Genomic DNA, 17,969 nt, shown 5'->3' on the forward strand with positions numbered 1-17,969 from the left:
CAGGAAATTCCGGACGGCAGAGAGAGGGAGAGAGCAGAAGAGACTATGGAAGAGGGGAAAGAGGAGGAGGGAAAGCTGTGGAGGAGAAAAGCTTGGCCAGAAAGAGAGAGAGCGAGAGAGATCAAGAGGAGTTAGTCAACTATAGCAGAGCATGCAATGCTAGAACAAGCCAAGCATCGGAGTTAAATCAGAAAATATTGTGCAGCAAAAGATAACAATGAAAATAAAATACCACAAATAATGGTTTCAGCAAACTATGGCACAGTGAAGAACACCACAGGTTGGTCATCATCAGCATAGTACAACACAGCACAACACCACAGACTGTATAGGTCGGCATGGCTCAGGTCAACCAAGCAGTATACAGAACAACAGTTCAGCATGGCATTTGACAGAAACACATGGGTGCTGTGATATCCCCTTCCTATAGAGTACACTGCTTGGTGCACAATGAAGTGAATAGGGAGCCTGGCCTGAGTATCACTAGGAGGCCCCAGAGTCGGGCTGTAATGAGCATGTGACCACACTGTGGAGGGAAAAAGTGAGTGAGATAAGGTGAGTTTCGCCGAACTTAAGTGACAGTCTGTACTTTCTGTCTCATCCCCTATCTGATCCAGCTCTTATCTGTGATCTAACAACTGAGACTTTTACAGCTATTCACACACAAAACAGGAAGTGAAGACTCAACTGTCTGTCAATAACTTGTCGAAGCAATCTGTTTCACAAGGTTAGTAAGGCCATGGATCACTAATGTCAATGAATTTGTTTATTTTCAAGGTGTGACTGCTGAGTATATGCTTTGAGTTCCATGTATATATCCTGTGTAATACCACTGCTGAGGGAAAACTTTGTTGAAGGTCAGCCTGGAGCGTAGGATCGCCAACGTGATTACACACACAGTACATAAGTAATAACACTGCTTAGCTATGTAGTTTTGCACAGCGCATTTGTATGTTTAAAGTGTACGTAACAATTGAGCATGTGCGGGTATAGAGGGCAGTCTGACATGAGGAAGTCTCTCTTTAGCCGCGCTAGCCATGACGTAGAATCTACTATACAGTTACTGTTGACAGACACCACAGACACATGGAGGCGGGAGCCATTCTACTGACCGCCTGCAGGGGGCACCACTTGGTCCAGCAGCTTCATGCTGGTCCTCTTCCAGATCTTCTTGATGACCGCTCGCAACTCCTCATTGGCCTGTTCCAAGTTGCCTAGGAAACCAACACTTGGTAAATGATTTGGACCCAATCAAGACAGCTATCGAGCAGGCCACTGTATAAGAGTATTTTGAGTACATTCATTGGGTGTTTCCATTACAGCACCAGTGTGTCTACAGTGATTATGGTAATGTGGGCTCTAATGTTATTCTTTGGGAACTGTGTTTCCACATAGCTAAGTCTGACACTGAGGACTTGTGAACCTTGGCTTTAAGTCAGACCAGGTCTACTGAGGACATGGGCCAGTGAGAAACTGGAGCCGGGCCGTGGCGGTGGAAACACAAAAATCTGAGCGGTTTGGGTAAAACACTGGGGTAAGTCCTTAATGGAAATACGCCATCAGAAATACTGTGGGATGATTCTGTCCGATGGACTTCATAGTATGTCCTCATTCAGACATCACTGTGTTTTCTCCCAGTGCTCACCTTCAGTTTTGATCTTCAGAGCGGTCCTCACCAAGGCAAACAGAGTGGCATTGAACATGACCGTGCCATCACTGTTCAGGGGCATGTTCATTGCAACCAGTCTCTAAAAGGAGTTACGGTCATGCAACATATGAGTTAACCAGGGCAGGATTGAGCTCACAATATGAACACGTTATGTAATATGTGTGTGATGTGTGTTTGTGCTGTTTGGGTGTTCAGACACACCTTGCAGGCCACTCTGTGTGGACACAGCTTGCCGAAGCCTAGAGGGGGCTGGATGCGTCTCAGCAAGGTCACCACATCCAGATGCTTTATCCTGCCCCTGAAAGAGACACAGTCACACAGACACTGAAACCAACACACTACTGAAAGAGACACAGTCACACAGACACTGAAACCAACACACTACTGAAAGCAACACAGTCACACAGACACTGAAACCAACACACTATTGAAAGCAACACAATCACACAGACACTGAAACCAACACACTACTGAAAGAGACACAGTCACACAGACACTGAAACCAACACACTACTGAAAGCAACACAGTCACACAAACACTGAAACCAACACACTACTGAAAGAGACACAGTCACACAGACACTGAAACCAACACACTACTGAAAGAGACACAGTCACACAGACACTGAAACCAAAACACTGCTGAAAGAGACACAGTCACACAGACACTGAAACCAACACACTACTGAAAGCAACACAGTCACACAGACACTGAAACCAACACACTACTGAAAGCAACACAGTCACACAGACACTGAAACCAACACACTACTGAAAGAGACACAGTCACACAGACACTGAAACCAACACACTACTGAAAGCAACACAGTCACACAGACACTGAAACCAACACACTACTGAAAGAGACACAGTCACACAGACACTGAAACCAACACACTACTGAAAGCAACACCCAATACAGAAACAACACACAGTGAGAACCAATGTAAATGAATGACTGCAGGGGTGTGTGTGTGTATGTGTACTCTATGTGCAGATGGTAATGCAGACTCACTTGGCCTCAGGGTCGTACTCAGACCAGATCCTTTTAAACTCATCCAGGTGGTGAGGGCCCAGAATGGACCAATCACGCGTCAGATAGTCAAAGTTATCCATGATGACAGCAACAAACAAGTTGATGATCTAAAACAGAGGTATACAGTGTGTCAGTAAGGGATTACCTTTCTGTTTTCTCAATGACATTCCATTCAGCATTGAAAAACGTTGAAGTTTGTTCCACCTGAGCAAGTCTGACCACACGTCAGAGACTACTTTGATGCATCCTTTTTGTCTTCTTCTAATGCCTCTTAAGAGGAAAGTAATTCAAAAGTAACTAATCAGATTACATTACTGAGTTTGGGAAATCCAAAAATGTATGTTACTGAGTACAATTTTGAAAAGGTAACTAGTTACTGTAATGGATTACACTTAGAAAGTGACCTACCCAACCCTGTGTGTATGTGGGTGTGTGTACATGCTGCGATTATGTGTGTATGTGGATACCAGGAAGGCGCAGAGCATGTAGAAGCTGATGAAGTAGATGATGGCGAATCCACTGCCACAGGTTTTCTCCTCTCCAGGGTTGTAGTCTGACTCCAAGTCACACAGCTTCCCTGGCAGACATGCCAGCATGATCTCCTGCCACGCCTCACCTGTAGCACACCTGAGAAGTATCAACAACAGTAATATTAGGACTACAATGACCACAACCTTTCACCATCCATAATAATAAATCAATAGGTCTCACACACACACACACGCACACATGCACACACACACACACACACACACACACACACACACACACACACACACACACACACACACACACACACACACACACACACACGCACACATGCACACACATACCTGAAGAGCATCAGGACAGCTTGAGGAAAGGTCTGGAAGTTGTTGTTTCGGTTAATCTGTGTGTGGTCTACCAAGGCAATCTTTCCAAACACCTGAAACACAGCACAGTGTGTTATTGAAGAAATAAATGCTAATCATATTGTAACTTTAACATTTCCAAAATAAATGTCTGTCAGTTACCTGCATTCCAATAACAGCATAGATGAAGAATAACATGGCTATCAGAAGGGCAACATAGGGAAGAGCCTAGGAAGGTCAGAGAGAAAAAGATAGTTTTAGTAGATTGACTCAGCAAGGGAAGCACCTTCACCTGTATGTTACACTCTGACCTGTCTGGCTCCACTGTTACCCCAGTAGAGTTGCAGAGGAAGGGTATTACTGGAAACGTTCAAAGTTGACCAGTAAACTGACAGAATTCTGGTAACATTCAAGTTTCTTTTGGAACTGATGTCTGTGCCCAGGGGGATGGAATAAAACGTTGAGGTAGTTTCTCCCTTCTACACTCCTCTGTGGTATTGTGCTACACATACAGTTTGTTAAGAAGGGGCTCTAATTTGTGCAACAACAAAAAATAATCCATAGACTTAATGGACATGTGTTCAAACTCGCACACTTTTGATAGACTTAAGCAGCTGCAAATGATCGAGATAACAAAGTGTCACCACCCAAAAAAACGTAAACAATAGGCCTTTAGCAAATGCAACATATGGCATTCATTTTTCTAATGCAAATAGCACTTTTCAGTAGTTCTCAAAGCATGGCATTCTATGAGAACAGTATTTAACAACAGAGTAGACGAATAAGTCCTCGCTCAGGTAAAACTATTTGGCTAATCTATATTTCTATATTTCCAAGTCCTATTCTTGAAGATCAAGGGGTATTAAATTAATTGAAATGACTGGAAATCTGACAGACTTTGGATTTTAATGTAAAAATGTAGCCCTATCATATTACTATCTGTATTGAAGTAGAAAGAACTGGGTTACAAGAAGCCTACGGTTAGAGCGTAGGCCAGTAATCAAAAGGTCGCTGGTTCGAATCCCCAAGCCAACTAGGTGAAGAATCTGCTGATGTGAGGTAGGCACTTAGCCCAAATTGCTCCTGTAAATCGTTCTGGATAAGAACGTCTGCTATATGACTAAAGTTTTAAATGTAAATGGTGGGACAGCTCTGGTGGCACAGCTGGCGCTGCAGTACAGCGCCCTTAACCACTGCGCCACCCGGGAGGCCTATTTTTGTCTTCTTCTAATGTCTCTTAAGAGGAAAGTAATCTAAAAGTAACTGAAAGTAATGGGCGTCACAATAGGCCTTAGGATTTCATCACGGTATTTATGTGCATTCAAATTACCATTGATAAAATGCAATTGTGTTCGTTGTCTGTACCTTATGCCTGCCCATACAATAACCCCACCTCCACCATGGGGCACTCTGTTCACAACGTTGACATGACCAAACCACTCGCCCACATGATGCCATACAAGTGGTACAGCATGCCAGTGTCCATTGAAGGTGAGCATTTGCCCACTGAAGTCGGTTAAGACGCCAAACTGCAGTCAGGTCAGGACCCTGGAGAGGACGACGAGCAGATGAGCTTCCCTGAGACGGTTTCTGTCAGTTTGTGCAGAAATGTTCTCGTTGTGCAAACCCAGTTTCATCAGCTGTCCTGGTGGCTGGTGTCAGACAAACCCACAGTTTCATCAGCTGTCCTGGTAGCTGGTGTCAGACGATCCCACAGTTTCATCAGCTGTCTGGGTGGCTGGTGTCAGACGATCCCACAGTTTCATCAGCTGTCCTGGTGGCTGGTGTCAGACGATCCCACAGTTTCATCAGCTGTCCTGGTGGCTGGTGTCAGACAAACCCACAGTTTCATCAGCCGTCCTGGTGGCTGGTGTCAGACGATCCCACAGTTTCATCAGCTGTCCTGGTGGCTGGTGTCAGACAAACCCACAGTTTCATCAGCCGTCCTGGTGGCTGGTGTCAGACGATCCCACAGTTTCATCAGCTGTCCAGGTGGCTGGTGTCAGACAAACCCACAGTTTCATCAGCTGTCCTGGTGGCTGGTGTCAGACGATCCCACAGTTTCATCAGCTGTCCAGGTGGCTGGTGTCAGACAAACCCACAGTTTCATCAGCTGTCCGGGTGGCTGGTGTCAGACGATCACACAAATGCAGAAGCCGGATGTGGAGGTCCTGGGTTGGCGTGGTTAAACGTGTTCTGTAGTTGTGAGGCCGGTTGGACAAATTCTCTAAAACGACGTTTGAGGTGACTTATGGTAGAGAAATTAACATTCAATTCTCTGGCAAAAGCTCTGGTGGACATTTCTGCAGTCAGCATGCCAATTCCACACTCCCTCAAAACAAACTTGAGACATCTGTGGTATTGTGTTATGTGACAAAACGGCACATTTTAGAGTGGCCTTTTATTGTCCCCAGCACAAGGTGCACATGTGTAATGATCATGCTGTTTAATCAGCTTCTTGATTTTGTGCCAATAATGCTAGTACGAACTTGACCCCAGGTGCAGAGAAACACAGCAAGCAGAGGTAAGGATTGATAATATTGGCAAAGGAGAAATGCTCACTAACAGGGATGTAAACAAATTAATTTTGTGCACAACATTTGAGAGAAATAAGCTTTTTGTGGGTTTGGAACATTTCTGGGATCTTTTATTTCAGCTCATGAATCAAAACACTATCCTAAATATAAACCATCAACTTAGTGAATACCATTGGTGTTTAATATGAGGGTTTCAGCATGAAATTACCTTTTATATATATATTTTACACACTTAAATGTATTTTATTGTGTCAATATGTCTTGGTTGTAAATGTTTTGGCGTCACACTGGTGGCAGTTGTGAAAAAAGTTAATAGTTGGCAGAGTTTATTGAAAATAATAAGGTTGATTAGATGCTCATTAATTAGGCAATTCTGTCTTGAACCACATGGTCTATCTACTAGAAATGCAAGGACAAAATGACACAGATCTAAAAAAGAATACTGTATGAATATATATATATATTAAAAGTTATTCAAGTATAAATGACCAAAGTTATCATAAATGACCTGTTAATAACCAAAATTACCGAAGATTTTGAAAACTTTGGTAAATTACAGGTAGCTTGGCAACCCTATACGTGAGCATTTCTTCTCTTACCTGGAAGGACTTAATGAAGGTCCACAGGAGCGTTCGGATGCCCTCCCCTCTGCTGAGCAGCTTGACCAATCGCATGACTCGAAACAGACGGAAGAATGTGATGGAGATGCGAGCGCTGTCCTCTGTGTTCTGAGAGAGGGAGAGAGAGACAGAGAGAGGTGGAACACCCACAGTGCTACATTAACACACAGCTAGGAGCAGGTCAGAGATCAACACGCAGTGTGTGCATGTGTACGTACGTGCACGTGTGTTCAACCACCTCTGTGCATGTGTGTACACATTCAGATAGAGGAACATGCAACAGTCCTTAACATGTGTGAATGCGATGCAGACACGTCCCACACACATACAGTAGCTACACAAGACACAAGTGTCCCCACTCCTAGGAGTCATACAGAGGCACTCCACTCCCATCTCCAGAGTGTCCAGACACAAGCAAACCTGGACAAACCCACAACATCTACAGTATGATCCAGGTCAAACATGAACAAAACAACACAAAAAAGACTGATAATGAGATGATGCTCAACACGCGCAAGATCCCAAACCAGAACTGATCTTGTCCTTGGAACCAGCCCACAAAACAGGCAAGACAAAACCTCAACACAGTATATGGTTTCAGAACAGGATATTTCATGCGAACAAACGTGACGACTGACAACATAAACAGCTCTGTGCGGAGATGACGATGACGATGAGGAAGAGTGGGGTACTGGAAGGGGCTTCTTACCCCTGGGTCCACAATCACCTTCACCACTGGGATGGCCTTGAAACCAAAGGTCTGGGTTAACCACTAACAACTTCACTTCTTCGTCCCTCATATCATTGAAGTCAGCAATTAGTCATTGACATAATTACTTATCTAACAACTAGTCCAGAACGTCATTACATTTCTTTATTGTTGAATCAATCAACCATCCACAGGATTATAGAAACGTCTTCAACAAAAGGAATCAGAGAACAACCATAACAGACATGTTACATAAGCAACCATATTGACACTGAAGACATGCCATCATCTGCCTTTTATGCAAAGCACGACATCAGTAGCTTAGTACTGATTACCACATACAGCAGTACATTCAGTACATCAAACATGTGAAGAAAGAAAAGAAATCAACATAATGCAGTACAACTTTGATCAGCACCAGAAAATAAGGAGATCCCAGAAAGACAAACTTGGTTTCATTCATATCAAATAACTACGTATATTGTTTCATGTAGTAAAATTTGAAATATACCACGTAGTGAGACAATCTCTGCATGTGTATGTGTGTACGTCCAAATGTGTGCTTACATTTGTCATTCCATAAAAGGGAAAAAACAGAGGCACACAAACGTCATGATGGCACAAAGTCACAGAACAGCACCAAGCATGGGCTCCCTAATCTAGAGAACATATTGGAGGAAGGCCTTGCAATAGTGTTTTGAAACTGCCCTATCGTTAGAAAATCGTACAAATCTGGTAAAGATCTGACTCAGTTGTCATCATATTTCTATAGATGTCACATGCCATTTGATCTCCAAGGCTCACCGGGTTGCATTCAGGATTACAACATGACTCCAACACAGTGGACGCTACTTAACAGCTAGATAGCTCCTCGGAAAGCTATTGCTCTAGCTAGCATAGTTAATGAACATGTTTGGGACATGAAAACATGTTGGGATCTTGAACGTAACCCTGATGTTATTGTAATGCATTCCCTCTGATTGTGCTACATGAACAAGGAGCATGAAGATGGCTACTTACATTGATCTCTGTGATTGCAATGTCAACGACGCTACCAACAACAATTAAGGCATCAAATGTGTTCCATGCATCGGCGAAATAGTGCTGTAAGCGCCACTCCAAGGACACAAAGAGACGGGAGAGAACAGAGAGAGAACAGAGAGAGAACAGAGAGAGAACAGAGGCAGAAAAAGAGAAAGAGAAGGATAGAGAGAGATGTGAAAATACAGACAAAAAACATGAAAATATACAGCAGGAAATAGAAAAAAGATTCTGAGTGGCACTGTGTCTGGGAGAATACAACATGTATACATGCCTCTAAGTAGCCCAACTTTACATATGAAACAGTGAAGTTCTGACTATGATCTGTTATGAACCCTCTACAACCCTCTACTGTATAATGTGTTATAAGTCTCTCACTGATACAGTGCCTACACAGTGCTGAGTAACTCGCCACCATAGACCTAGACCCAATACCAGTCCTGCACAGGTAATACATCATACCTATGGTGGCCAGCCCTGACAGAGGTCCCACAGTAGGACAAGGAGCCAACAGACTGGCTTTAGGACCAGAGAGGGGTTTGAGTGAGTAGAAAAAGATGAGGGAAGTAAATAAGGAAGGAAGGGAGGAAGAGAGGAGGCAGGGATGAGGGCAAGTCTACTATAATACTCTACCTGAGTGAGAATGATGTCTACTACGCTGCCGATCACCACCAGGGCATCGAAGACGTTCCAGGCATCCCCAAAATACCCCTACAGGCCCGGTACGGAGCCCAGCATGGGTGTGTGGGTGGGGTGGGGGGGGGGGGGGGGTGGAGAGTAAGAAGTAGGGGAAGTAGGGAGGGAAAGGGTGAGGAGGGAGTGTTAAGGTAATATTGCAGGGGAAGATACTTGGTAGAGGGAGTGGAGTGAGGGGGTGAGATAACTGGTCTATGGTGCGATTTGAGAGACAGGCAAACAGACTGACTCACCCTGGGTTTGAAGGCGATGAGTTTAAAGATCATCTCCACAGTGAATACGCCAGTGAAGACCATGTTGAGGATGTCCATGGCATAGTTGAACAGGTGAGACTGGCCATAGTGCTGAGGAAATGGAGAGAGTGGGAGAGAGATGGAGAGAGAAGAGGGAGAGAGAGGGTCGGAGAAAGAGAAAGGGGGAAGATAAGGGGCATAAGAAGAACAGAAAGAAGGATGAGCAGAAAAATAAATATACAGTTTATGAAATGCAGAGCAGAGAGACAGAAAGGCATAGTGGGACAGAGAGATAGACTCAGATATAGAGACACAAAGAGAGACAGAGATAGACTCAGATATAGAGACACAAAGAGAGACAGAGATAGACTCGGATATAGAGACACAGAGAGAGACAGAGATAGACCCGGATACAGAGACATAGAGAGAGACAGAGATAGACCCGGATATAGAGACATAGAGAGAGACAGAGATAGACCAGGATATAGAGAGAGAGAGAAAGAGATAGACCCGGATATAGAGACATAGAGAGAGACAGAGATAGACCAGGATATAGAGAGAGAGAGAAAGAGATAGACCCGGATATAGAGACATAGAGAGAGACAGAGATAGACCAGGATATAGAGACAGAGATAGACCCGGATATAGAGACATAGAGACAGAGATAGACCCAGATATAGAGACATAGAGAGAGACAGAGATAGACCCGGATAAAGAGACATAGAGAGAGACAGAGATAGACCCAGATATAGAGACATAGAGAGAGACAGAGAGAGACCAGGATACAGAGACATAGAGAGAGACAGAGATAGACCAGGATATAGAGACATGGAGAGAGACAGAGATAGACCAGGATATAGAGACATAGAGAGAGACAGAGATAGACCAGGATATAGAGACATAGAGAGAGACAGAGATAGACCAGGATATAGAGACATAGAGAGAGACAGAGATAGACCAGGATATAGAGACATAGAGAGAGACAGAGATAGACCAGGATATAGAGACATAGAGAGAGACAGAGATAGACCAGGATATAGAGACATAGAGAGAGACAGAGATAGACCAGGATATGGAGACATAGAGAGAGACAGAGATAGACCAGGATATAGAGACATAGAGAGAGACAGAGATAGACCAGGATATAGAGACATAGAGAGAGACAGAGATAGACCAGGATATAGAGACACAGAGAGAGACAGAGATAGACCAGGACATAGAGACACAGAGAGAGACAGAGAGAGACCAGGATACAGAGACATAGAGAGAGACAGAGATAGACCCGGATATAGAGACAGAGACAGAGACATAGAGAGAGACAGAGATAGACCCGGATATAGAGACAGAGACAGAGACATAGAGAGAGACAGAGATAGACCAGGATATAGAGACAGAGATAGACCTGGATACAGAGACATAGAGAGAGACAGAGATAGACCAGGATATAGAGACAGAGATAGACCCGGATACAGAGACAGAGATAGACCCGGATATAGAGACATAGAGACAGAGATAGATCCAGACATAGACACACAGAGATAGACCCAGATATAGAGACATAGAGACAGAGATAGATCCGGATATAGAGACATAGAGAGAGAGACAGAGATAGACCAGGATACAGAGACATAGAGAGAGACAGAGATAGACCAGGATATAGAGACATAGAGAGAGACAGAGATAGACCAGGATATAGAGACATAGAGAGAGACAGAGATAGACCAGGATATAGAGAGAGAGAGAAAGAGATAGACCCGGATATAGAGACATAGAGAGAGACAAAGATAGACCAGGATATAGAGACATAGAGAGAGACAGAGATAGACCAGGATATAGAGACATAAAAAGAGACAGAGATAGACCAGGATATAGAGACATAGAGAGAGACAGAGATAGACCAGGATATAGAGACATAGAGAGAGACAGAGATAGACCAGGATATAGAGACATAGAGAGAGACAGAGATAGACCAGGATATAGAGACATAGAGAGAGACAGAGATAGACCAGGATATAGAGACATAGAGAGAGACAGAGATAGACCAGGATATAGAGACATAGAGAGAGACAGAGATAGACCAGGATATAGAGACATAGAGAGAGACAGAGATAGACCAGGATATAGAGACATAGAGACAGAGATAGACCCGGATATAGAGACACAGAGACAGAGATAGACCCGGATATAGAGACATAGAGAGGGACAGAGATAGACCAGGATATAGAGACATAGAGACAGAGATAGACCCGGATATAGAGACACAGAGAGAGACAGAGATAGACCAGGATATCGAGACATAGAGACATAGATAGACCCAGATATAGAGACACAGAGAGAGACAGAGATAGACCAGGATATAGAGACATAGAGAGAGACAGAGATAGACCCGGATATAGAGACAGAGACAGAGACATAGAGAGAGACAGAGATAGACCCGGATATAGAGACAGAGACAGAGACATAGAGAGAGACAGAGATAGACCCGGATATAGAGACAGAGACAGAGACATAGAGAGAGACAGAGATAGACCAGGATATAGAGACAGAGATAGACCTGGATACAGAGACATAGAGAGAGACAGAGATAGACCCGGATATAGAGACAGAGATAGAACCGGATACAGAGACAGAGATAGACCCGGATATAGAGACATAGAGACAGAGATAGACCCAGACATAGACACACAGAGATAGACCCAGATATAGAGACATAGAGACAGAGATAGATCCGGATATAGAGACACAGAGAGAGACAGAGATAGACCCGGATATAGAGACAGAGATAGACCCAGATATAGAGACATAGAGACAGAGATAGACCCAGATATAGAGACACAGAGATAGACCCAGATATAGAGACATAGAGACAGAGATAGATCCGGATATAGAGACACAGAGAGAGACAGAGATAGACCCGGATATAGAGACAGAGATAGACCCAGATATAGAGACATAGAGACAGAGATAGACCCCGATATAGAGACACAGAGAGAGACAGAGATAGACCCAGATATAGAGACATAGAGACAGAGATAGACCCGGAAATAGAGACAGAGATAGACGGACCCGGATATAGAGACACAGAGAGAGACAGAGATAGACCAGGATACAGAGACATAGAGACAGAGATAGACCTGGATATAGAGACATAGAGAGAGACAGAGATAGAGACATAGAGACAGAGATAGACCAGGATACAGAGACATAGAGACAGAGATAGACCAGGATATAGAGACATAGAGACAGAGATAGACCAGGATATAGAGACATAGAGAGAGACAGAGATAGACCAGGATACAGAGACATAGAGAGAGACAGAGATAGAGACATAGAGACAGAGATAGACCAGGATATAGAGACACAGAGAGAGACAGAGATAGACCCGGATACAGAGACATAGAGAGAGACAGAGATAGAGACATAGAGACAGAGATAGACCAGGATATAGAGACATAGAGAGAGACAGAGATAGACCAGTATATAGAGACACAGAGACAGAGACATAGAGAGAGACAGAGATAAAGACATAGAGACAGAGATAGACCAGGATATAGAGACACAGAGAGAGACAGAGATAGAGACATAGAGACAGAGATAGACCAGGATATAGAGACACAGAGAGAGACAGAGATAGAGACATAGAGACAGAGATAGACCAGGATATAGAGACATAGAGAGAGACAGAGATAGAGACATAGAGACAGAGATAGACCAGGATATAGAGACACAGAGAGAGACAGAGATAGAGACATAGAGACAGAGATAGACCAGGATATAGAGACACAGAGAGAGACAGAGATAGAGACATAGAGACAGAGACATAGAGAGAGACAGAGATAAAGACATAGAGACAGAGATAGACCAGGATATAGAGACACAGAGAGAGACAGAGATAGAGACATAGAGACAGAGATAGACCAGGATATAGAGACATAGAGAGAGACAGAGATAGAGACATAGAGAGAGAGATAGACCAGGATATAGAGACATAGAGACAGAGATAGACCAGGATATAGAGACACAGAGAGAGACAGAGATAGAGACATAGAGACAGAGATAGACCAGGATATAGAGACACAGAGAGAGACAGAGATAGAGACATAGAGACAGAGATAGACCTGGATATAGAGACATAGAGAGAGACAGAGATAGAGACATAGAGACAGAGATAGACCAGGATATAGAGACATAGAGAGAGACAGAGATTGGACTATACATGTATGGCAGGAAAGGGACTCACCTGGATGGCCAGACACAGTGTGTTGAGGATGATGAGGACGAACATGACATACTCAAAGCCCGTGGAGTTGACCACATACCAGAACTTATACTGGTAGGGGTTCTTAGGGATGTACCTTCTCAGTGGACGAGCCTTCAGAGCATACTCCACACACTGACGCTAGAGAGAGGAGAGGGGAGATAAAACACACAGTAATACACAGAAATACACACACATACAGTGCTGTGAAAAAGTTTTATGCAGGTGTGAAAAAATGCTGTAAAGTAAGAATGCTTTCAAAAATAGACATGTTAATAGTTTATTTATCAATTAACTAAATGCAAAGTGAGTGAAACGAAGAAAAATCTACATCAAATCAATATTTGGTGTGGCCACCCTTTGCCTTCAAAACAGCATCAATTCTTCTAGGTACACTTCTAGGTACATTTGCACACAGTTTTTGAAGGAACTCGGCAGGTAGGTTGGTCCAAACATCTTGGAGAACTAACCACAGTTCTTCTGTGGATTTAGGCAGCCTCACGTGCTTCTCTCTCTTCATGTAATCCCAGACAGACTCGATGATGTTGAGATCAGGGGTCTGTGGGGGCCGAACCATCACTTCCGGGACTCCTTGTTCTTCTTTATACTGAAGATAGTTCTTAATGGGGGCCTGTGTAGCTGTGCCACCAGAGACTCTGGGTTCGCGCCCAGGCTCTGTCGCGACCGGGAGGTCCATGGGGTGACGCACAATGGCCTAGCATCGTCAGGGTTAAGGAGGGTTTGGCCGGTTGGGATATCCTTGTCTCATAGCGCTCTAGCGACTCCTGTGGCGGGCCGGGCGCAGTGCACGCTAACCAAGGTAGCCAGGTGCACGGTGTTTCCTCCGACACATTGGTGCGGCTGGCTTCCGGGTTGGATGCGTGCTGTGTTAAAGAAGCAGTGTGGCTTGGTTGGGTTGTGTATCGGAGGACGCATGGCTTTCGTCCTTCGTCTCTCCCAAGCCTGTACGGGAGTTGTAGTGATGAGACAAAATAGTAACTACTAACAATTGGATACCACGAAATTGGGGAGAAAAGGGAGTAAAAAAAAGGATAGTTCTTAATGACTTTCGCTGTATGTTTGGGGTTGTTGTCATGCTGCAGAATAGATTTGGGGCCAATCAGATGCCTCCCTGATGGTATTGCATGATGGATAAGTATCTGTCTGTACTTCTCAGCATTGACGATACCATTAATTCCGTCCAAATCACCAACTCCATTTGCAGAAATGTAGCCCCAAACATGCAAGAAACCTCCACAATGCTCCACTGTTGAACCTCCACCATGCTTCACTGTTGAACCTCCACCATGCTCCACTGTTGCCTGCAGACACTCATTTGTGTTCCGCTCTCCAGCCCTACGGAGAACAAACTGCCTTCTGCTACAGACAAATATTTCAGTCCAGAGCACCTGCTGCCATTTTTCTGCACCCCAGTTCCTGTGTTTTCGTGCATAGTTGAGTCGCTTGGCCTTGTTCCTACGGCAGAGTTAATGATTGTGTTTCAACCTAGATATTGAATTGATGATCATGAGCACCTGTTTGGTATAATTGTTTAATCATACACCTGACTATATGTCTGCAAAATCCCTGACTTTGTACAAGTTTACCTGGAAGAATTGATGCTGTTTTGAAGGCAAATATTGAGTTTTCTTCAGTTCACTCACTTTGCATTTATTTAATTTATAAATATAATCTATTAACATGTCTATTTTTGAAAGCATTCTTACTTAAAGCATTTTTTTCACACCTGCATAAAACATTTGCACAGTACTGTACATATTTAGGTTCACACACACACACACACACATACAAACATTCACACACACACACACACACACACACACACACACACACACACACACACACACACACACACACACACACACACACACACACACACACACACACACACACACACACACACACACACACACACACACACACACACACACTAACACTAACTAGGTTGTTACCTGGTTCTTGTCCAGCTCACAGTTCTTGTACTCTTTCTCTCCCTGCTCCTGGAAGGTGACGATGACGAAACCGACAAAGATGTTCATCATGAAGAAGGCGATGATGATGATGTAGATGATGAAGAAGATGGAGATCTCCACGCGGTAGTTGTAGATGGGACCCATATTCTCTCGGTTGGAGTCGATGGCCTTGTACAGCAGACTGAGACACAGAAACAAACGCACACTAATTAGTGAGATGGTTCGTCAAAATGTATGTCTGTCTGGAATGTGCATACGTGGAAGTGTGCATATTCACATGTGCATTTGCTGTGTGTGTGTGTGCACGTGCATGAGTGTGTGTGTGCGCATGCGTGCATCTGTGAGAGGCTCTTACGCAGGCCAGCCTTCAAATGTAGAGACGGTGAACAGAGCCATCATGGCCATGAGGACGTTGTCAAAGTTGAAGTCACTGTTGTACCAGATCCTCTCCCTAACTGCAGGCAACGCTGTATCTCCATCCTTATACAGGATGTATGTGCCTCTACAAGAGAGAGCGAGAGGGGAGTTATACATCTAAATCCATGTATCTACATAATCATCGGTATTTCCAAACAGACACAGACACATATCTGGGTCTCAGAACTCCAGTCCTTATGTTTGAACAAAGAGCAATCCAACTCACTTGCATTCCTCTGGGCTGGACTTGGCCTCGTCTGTGCAGCGATAGAACTTGCCCTGAGAGAACAGAACGTTTAACAGCTGCCCATCTGTCACACATATTACACACACATAACCACACATATAACTACTGCATCATGCATAGACTACAGACCCTACTTTATGAGTGTTAACACTGTAGTGGCGGTAGGCACCTTGAATAGCTGCACTCCTATGCAGGCGAACATGAACTGTAGCAGCGTGGTGACGATCATGATGTTGCCAATGGTCCTGATGGCCACAAATACACACTGGACCACATGCTGCAGGGTCAAGGGTCAAAAACAGAGGAGACAAGAGAGAAAAGGTCAGGGATGAATGACCCTATTGGACCCTGTACCCTTAGCCTGATGATTTACAAACAGGCGACTTCAGTAGTCAGTTATCTTGAGGGTGTGTGTTGTTGTTACACTGTGGCCCACTGGCCCCCCGTCTCACCTTGAGGCCCTTGGCTCTGTTGATGGCCCTCAGGGGCCGCAACACCCTCAACACACGCAAGATCTTCACCACAGAGATGGCAGATGACCTGAACACCAAACACAGACAGTTATGGCCACATCGCTGACTGATTGAATGATTGATTTATTTCTTGCTTGATGGATCGATCAATCGATTGATCGACCAATTGATTCACCAATCGACCAATTGATTCATTTTTACGTACTGAATGCCAAAGGACACCAGAGAGACTCCAACCACCAGTAGGTCCAGCAGGTTGAAGTAGTTCCTGCAGAAGGCTCCTTTATGGAGGAAAGCCCCAAAAGCTGTCATCTAGAGAGCACAGGGAGGCCGGCATCAGGTATACTGACCTATACACTAGGACCATCTCATACCAGACACACAACAGGTTCAGCTACAACTGTAGATGAGCTAGACATGTAGGATCTTCATTTGAGCCAGTTTGCTACAGCAGGAAAATAATAACAGGAAATGTGAATTATTATGTGGATTCTAATTAATGGACATTTTTGTGGGGTTTGATTCATTTTAAACCTCCAATACACAACACGTTTTAAATGTCCTGCATTTCAGGAAAGTTCTCCTGCAACAGGATGATCAAGCTAAGATTCTACATCTGTTGACACACGCTCTTTCTCAGAGTGTGCAGACAAACACACCTACACACACTGATACAGATCTAGTTCCTTCTAATCTTACTCAGACTCCTACACATTCTGCTCAATAAGACATGAAGGGTATTTCAATAGAACACAAACTGGTTTTAACAGCAACCAACAAACACAACAAAAAAGAAAACATTATTTCAGAGATATGCTATTCATTTCCTTTATAGATTAGAACAAAGCTCAACACATGTTCCTTGAATCTACAGGTAATCTATTGGTTCTGTCATTTGCATATTTAACACAAAACATGGGACTTGCATCAGTAGAGCGGTACAGAAGTGTATGAAAGCCTCCCAAACCAGAGAGGGGGGAGGTTGCATTCAAAAGAGTCTAATTGCTTCAGAGTCATTCATGTGTGTCATGGTTTCATGCATACTCTGTGGATGTACTCAAAACAATCATACCAAAACAAGCGTATGACCGATAGAAATTGATGCAGATGTGAGCCTTCACATTAAGCGATCACACAGGTGGGAGCTGAACAGCAGAAGAGAATTGGGTCTGGGAAGCATGTCAAGGA

General features: G+C 44.0%; 1 protein-coding gene across 1 annotated transcript in view; it reads right to left on the minus strand.

The window, feature by feature from the left end:
* LOC109869746 (voltage-dependent L-type calcium channel subunit alpha-1D) overlaps positions 1-17,969 on the minus strand; it is a 103,501-nt gene that overhangs the window by 15,589 nt on the left and 69,943 nt on the right. Inside the window, exons 23-39 of the mRNA XM_031804042.1 lie at positions 16,987-17,093; positions 16,761-16,848; positions 16,478-16,585; positions 16,288-16,340; positions 16,000-16,146; positions 15,624-15,825; positions 13,633-13,791; positions 9,393-9,503; positions 8,443-8,526; positions 6,693-6,821; positions 3,719-3,784; positions 3,539-3,630; positions 3,173-3,332; positions 2,685-2,812; positions 1,871-1,967; positions 1,646-1,748; positions 1,113-1,214 (exon numbers count right to left, since the gene is read on the minus strand). Coding sequence (XP_031659902.1) covers positions 1,113-1,214; positions 1,646-1,748; positions 1,871-1,967; positions 2,685-2,812; positions 3,173-3,332; positions 3,539-3,630; positions 3,719-3,784; positions 6,693-6,821; positions 8,443-8,526; positions 9,393-9,503; positions 13,633-13,791; positions 15,624-15,825; positions 16,000-16,146; positions 16,288-16,340; positions 16,478-16,585; positions 16,761-16,848; positions 16,987-17,093 — 1,936 coding nt within the window. The remainder of the gene's footprint in view (positions 1-1,112; positions 1,215-1,645; positions 1,749-1,870; positions 1,968-2,684; positions 2,813-3,172; positions 3,333-3,538; positions 3,631-3,718; positions 3,785-6,692; positions 6,822-8,442; positions 8,527-9,392; positions 9,504-13,632; positions 13,792-15,623; positions 15,826-15,999; positions 16,147-16,287; positions 16,341-16,477; positions 16,586-16,760; positions 16,849-16,986; positions 17,094-17,969) is intronic.

Source organism: Oncorhynchus kisutch, linkage group LG24, assembly GCF_002021735.2.
Source record: "Oncorhynchus kisutch isolate 150728-3 linkage group LG24, Okis_V2, whole genome shotgun sequence".
Taxonomy (NCBI): Eukaryota; Metazoa; Chordata; class Actinopteri; order Salmoniformes; family Salmonidae; genus Oncorhynchus; species Oncorhynchus kisutch.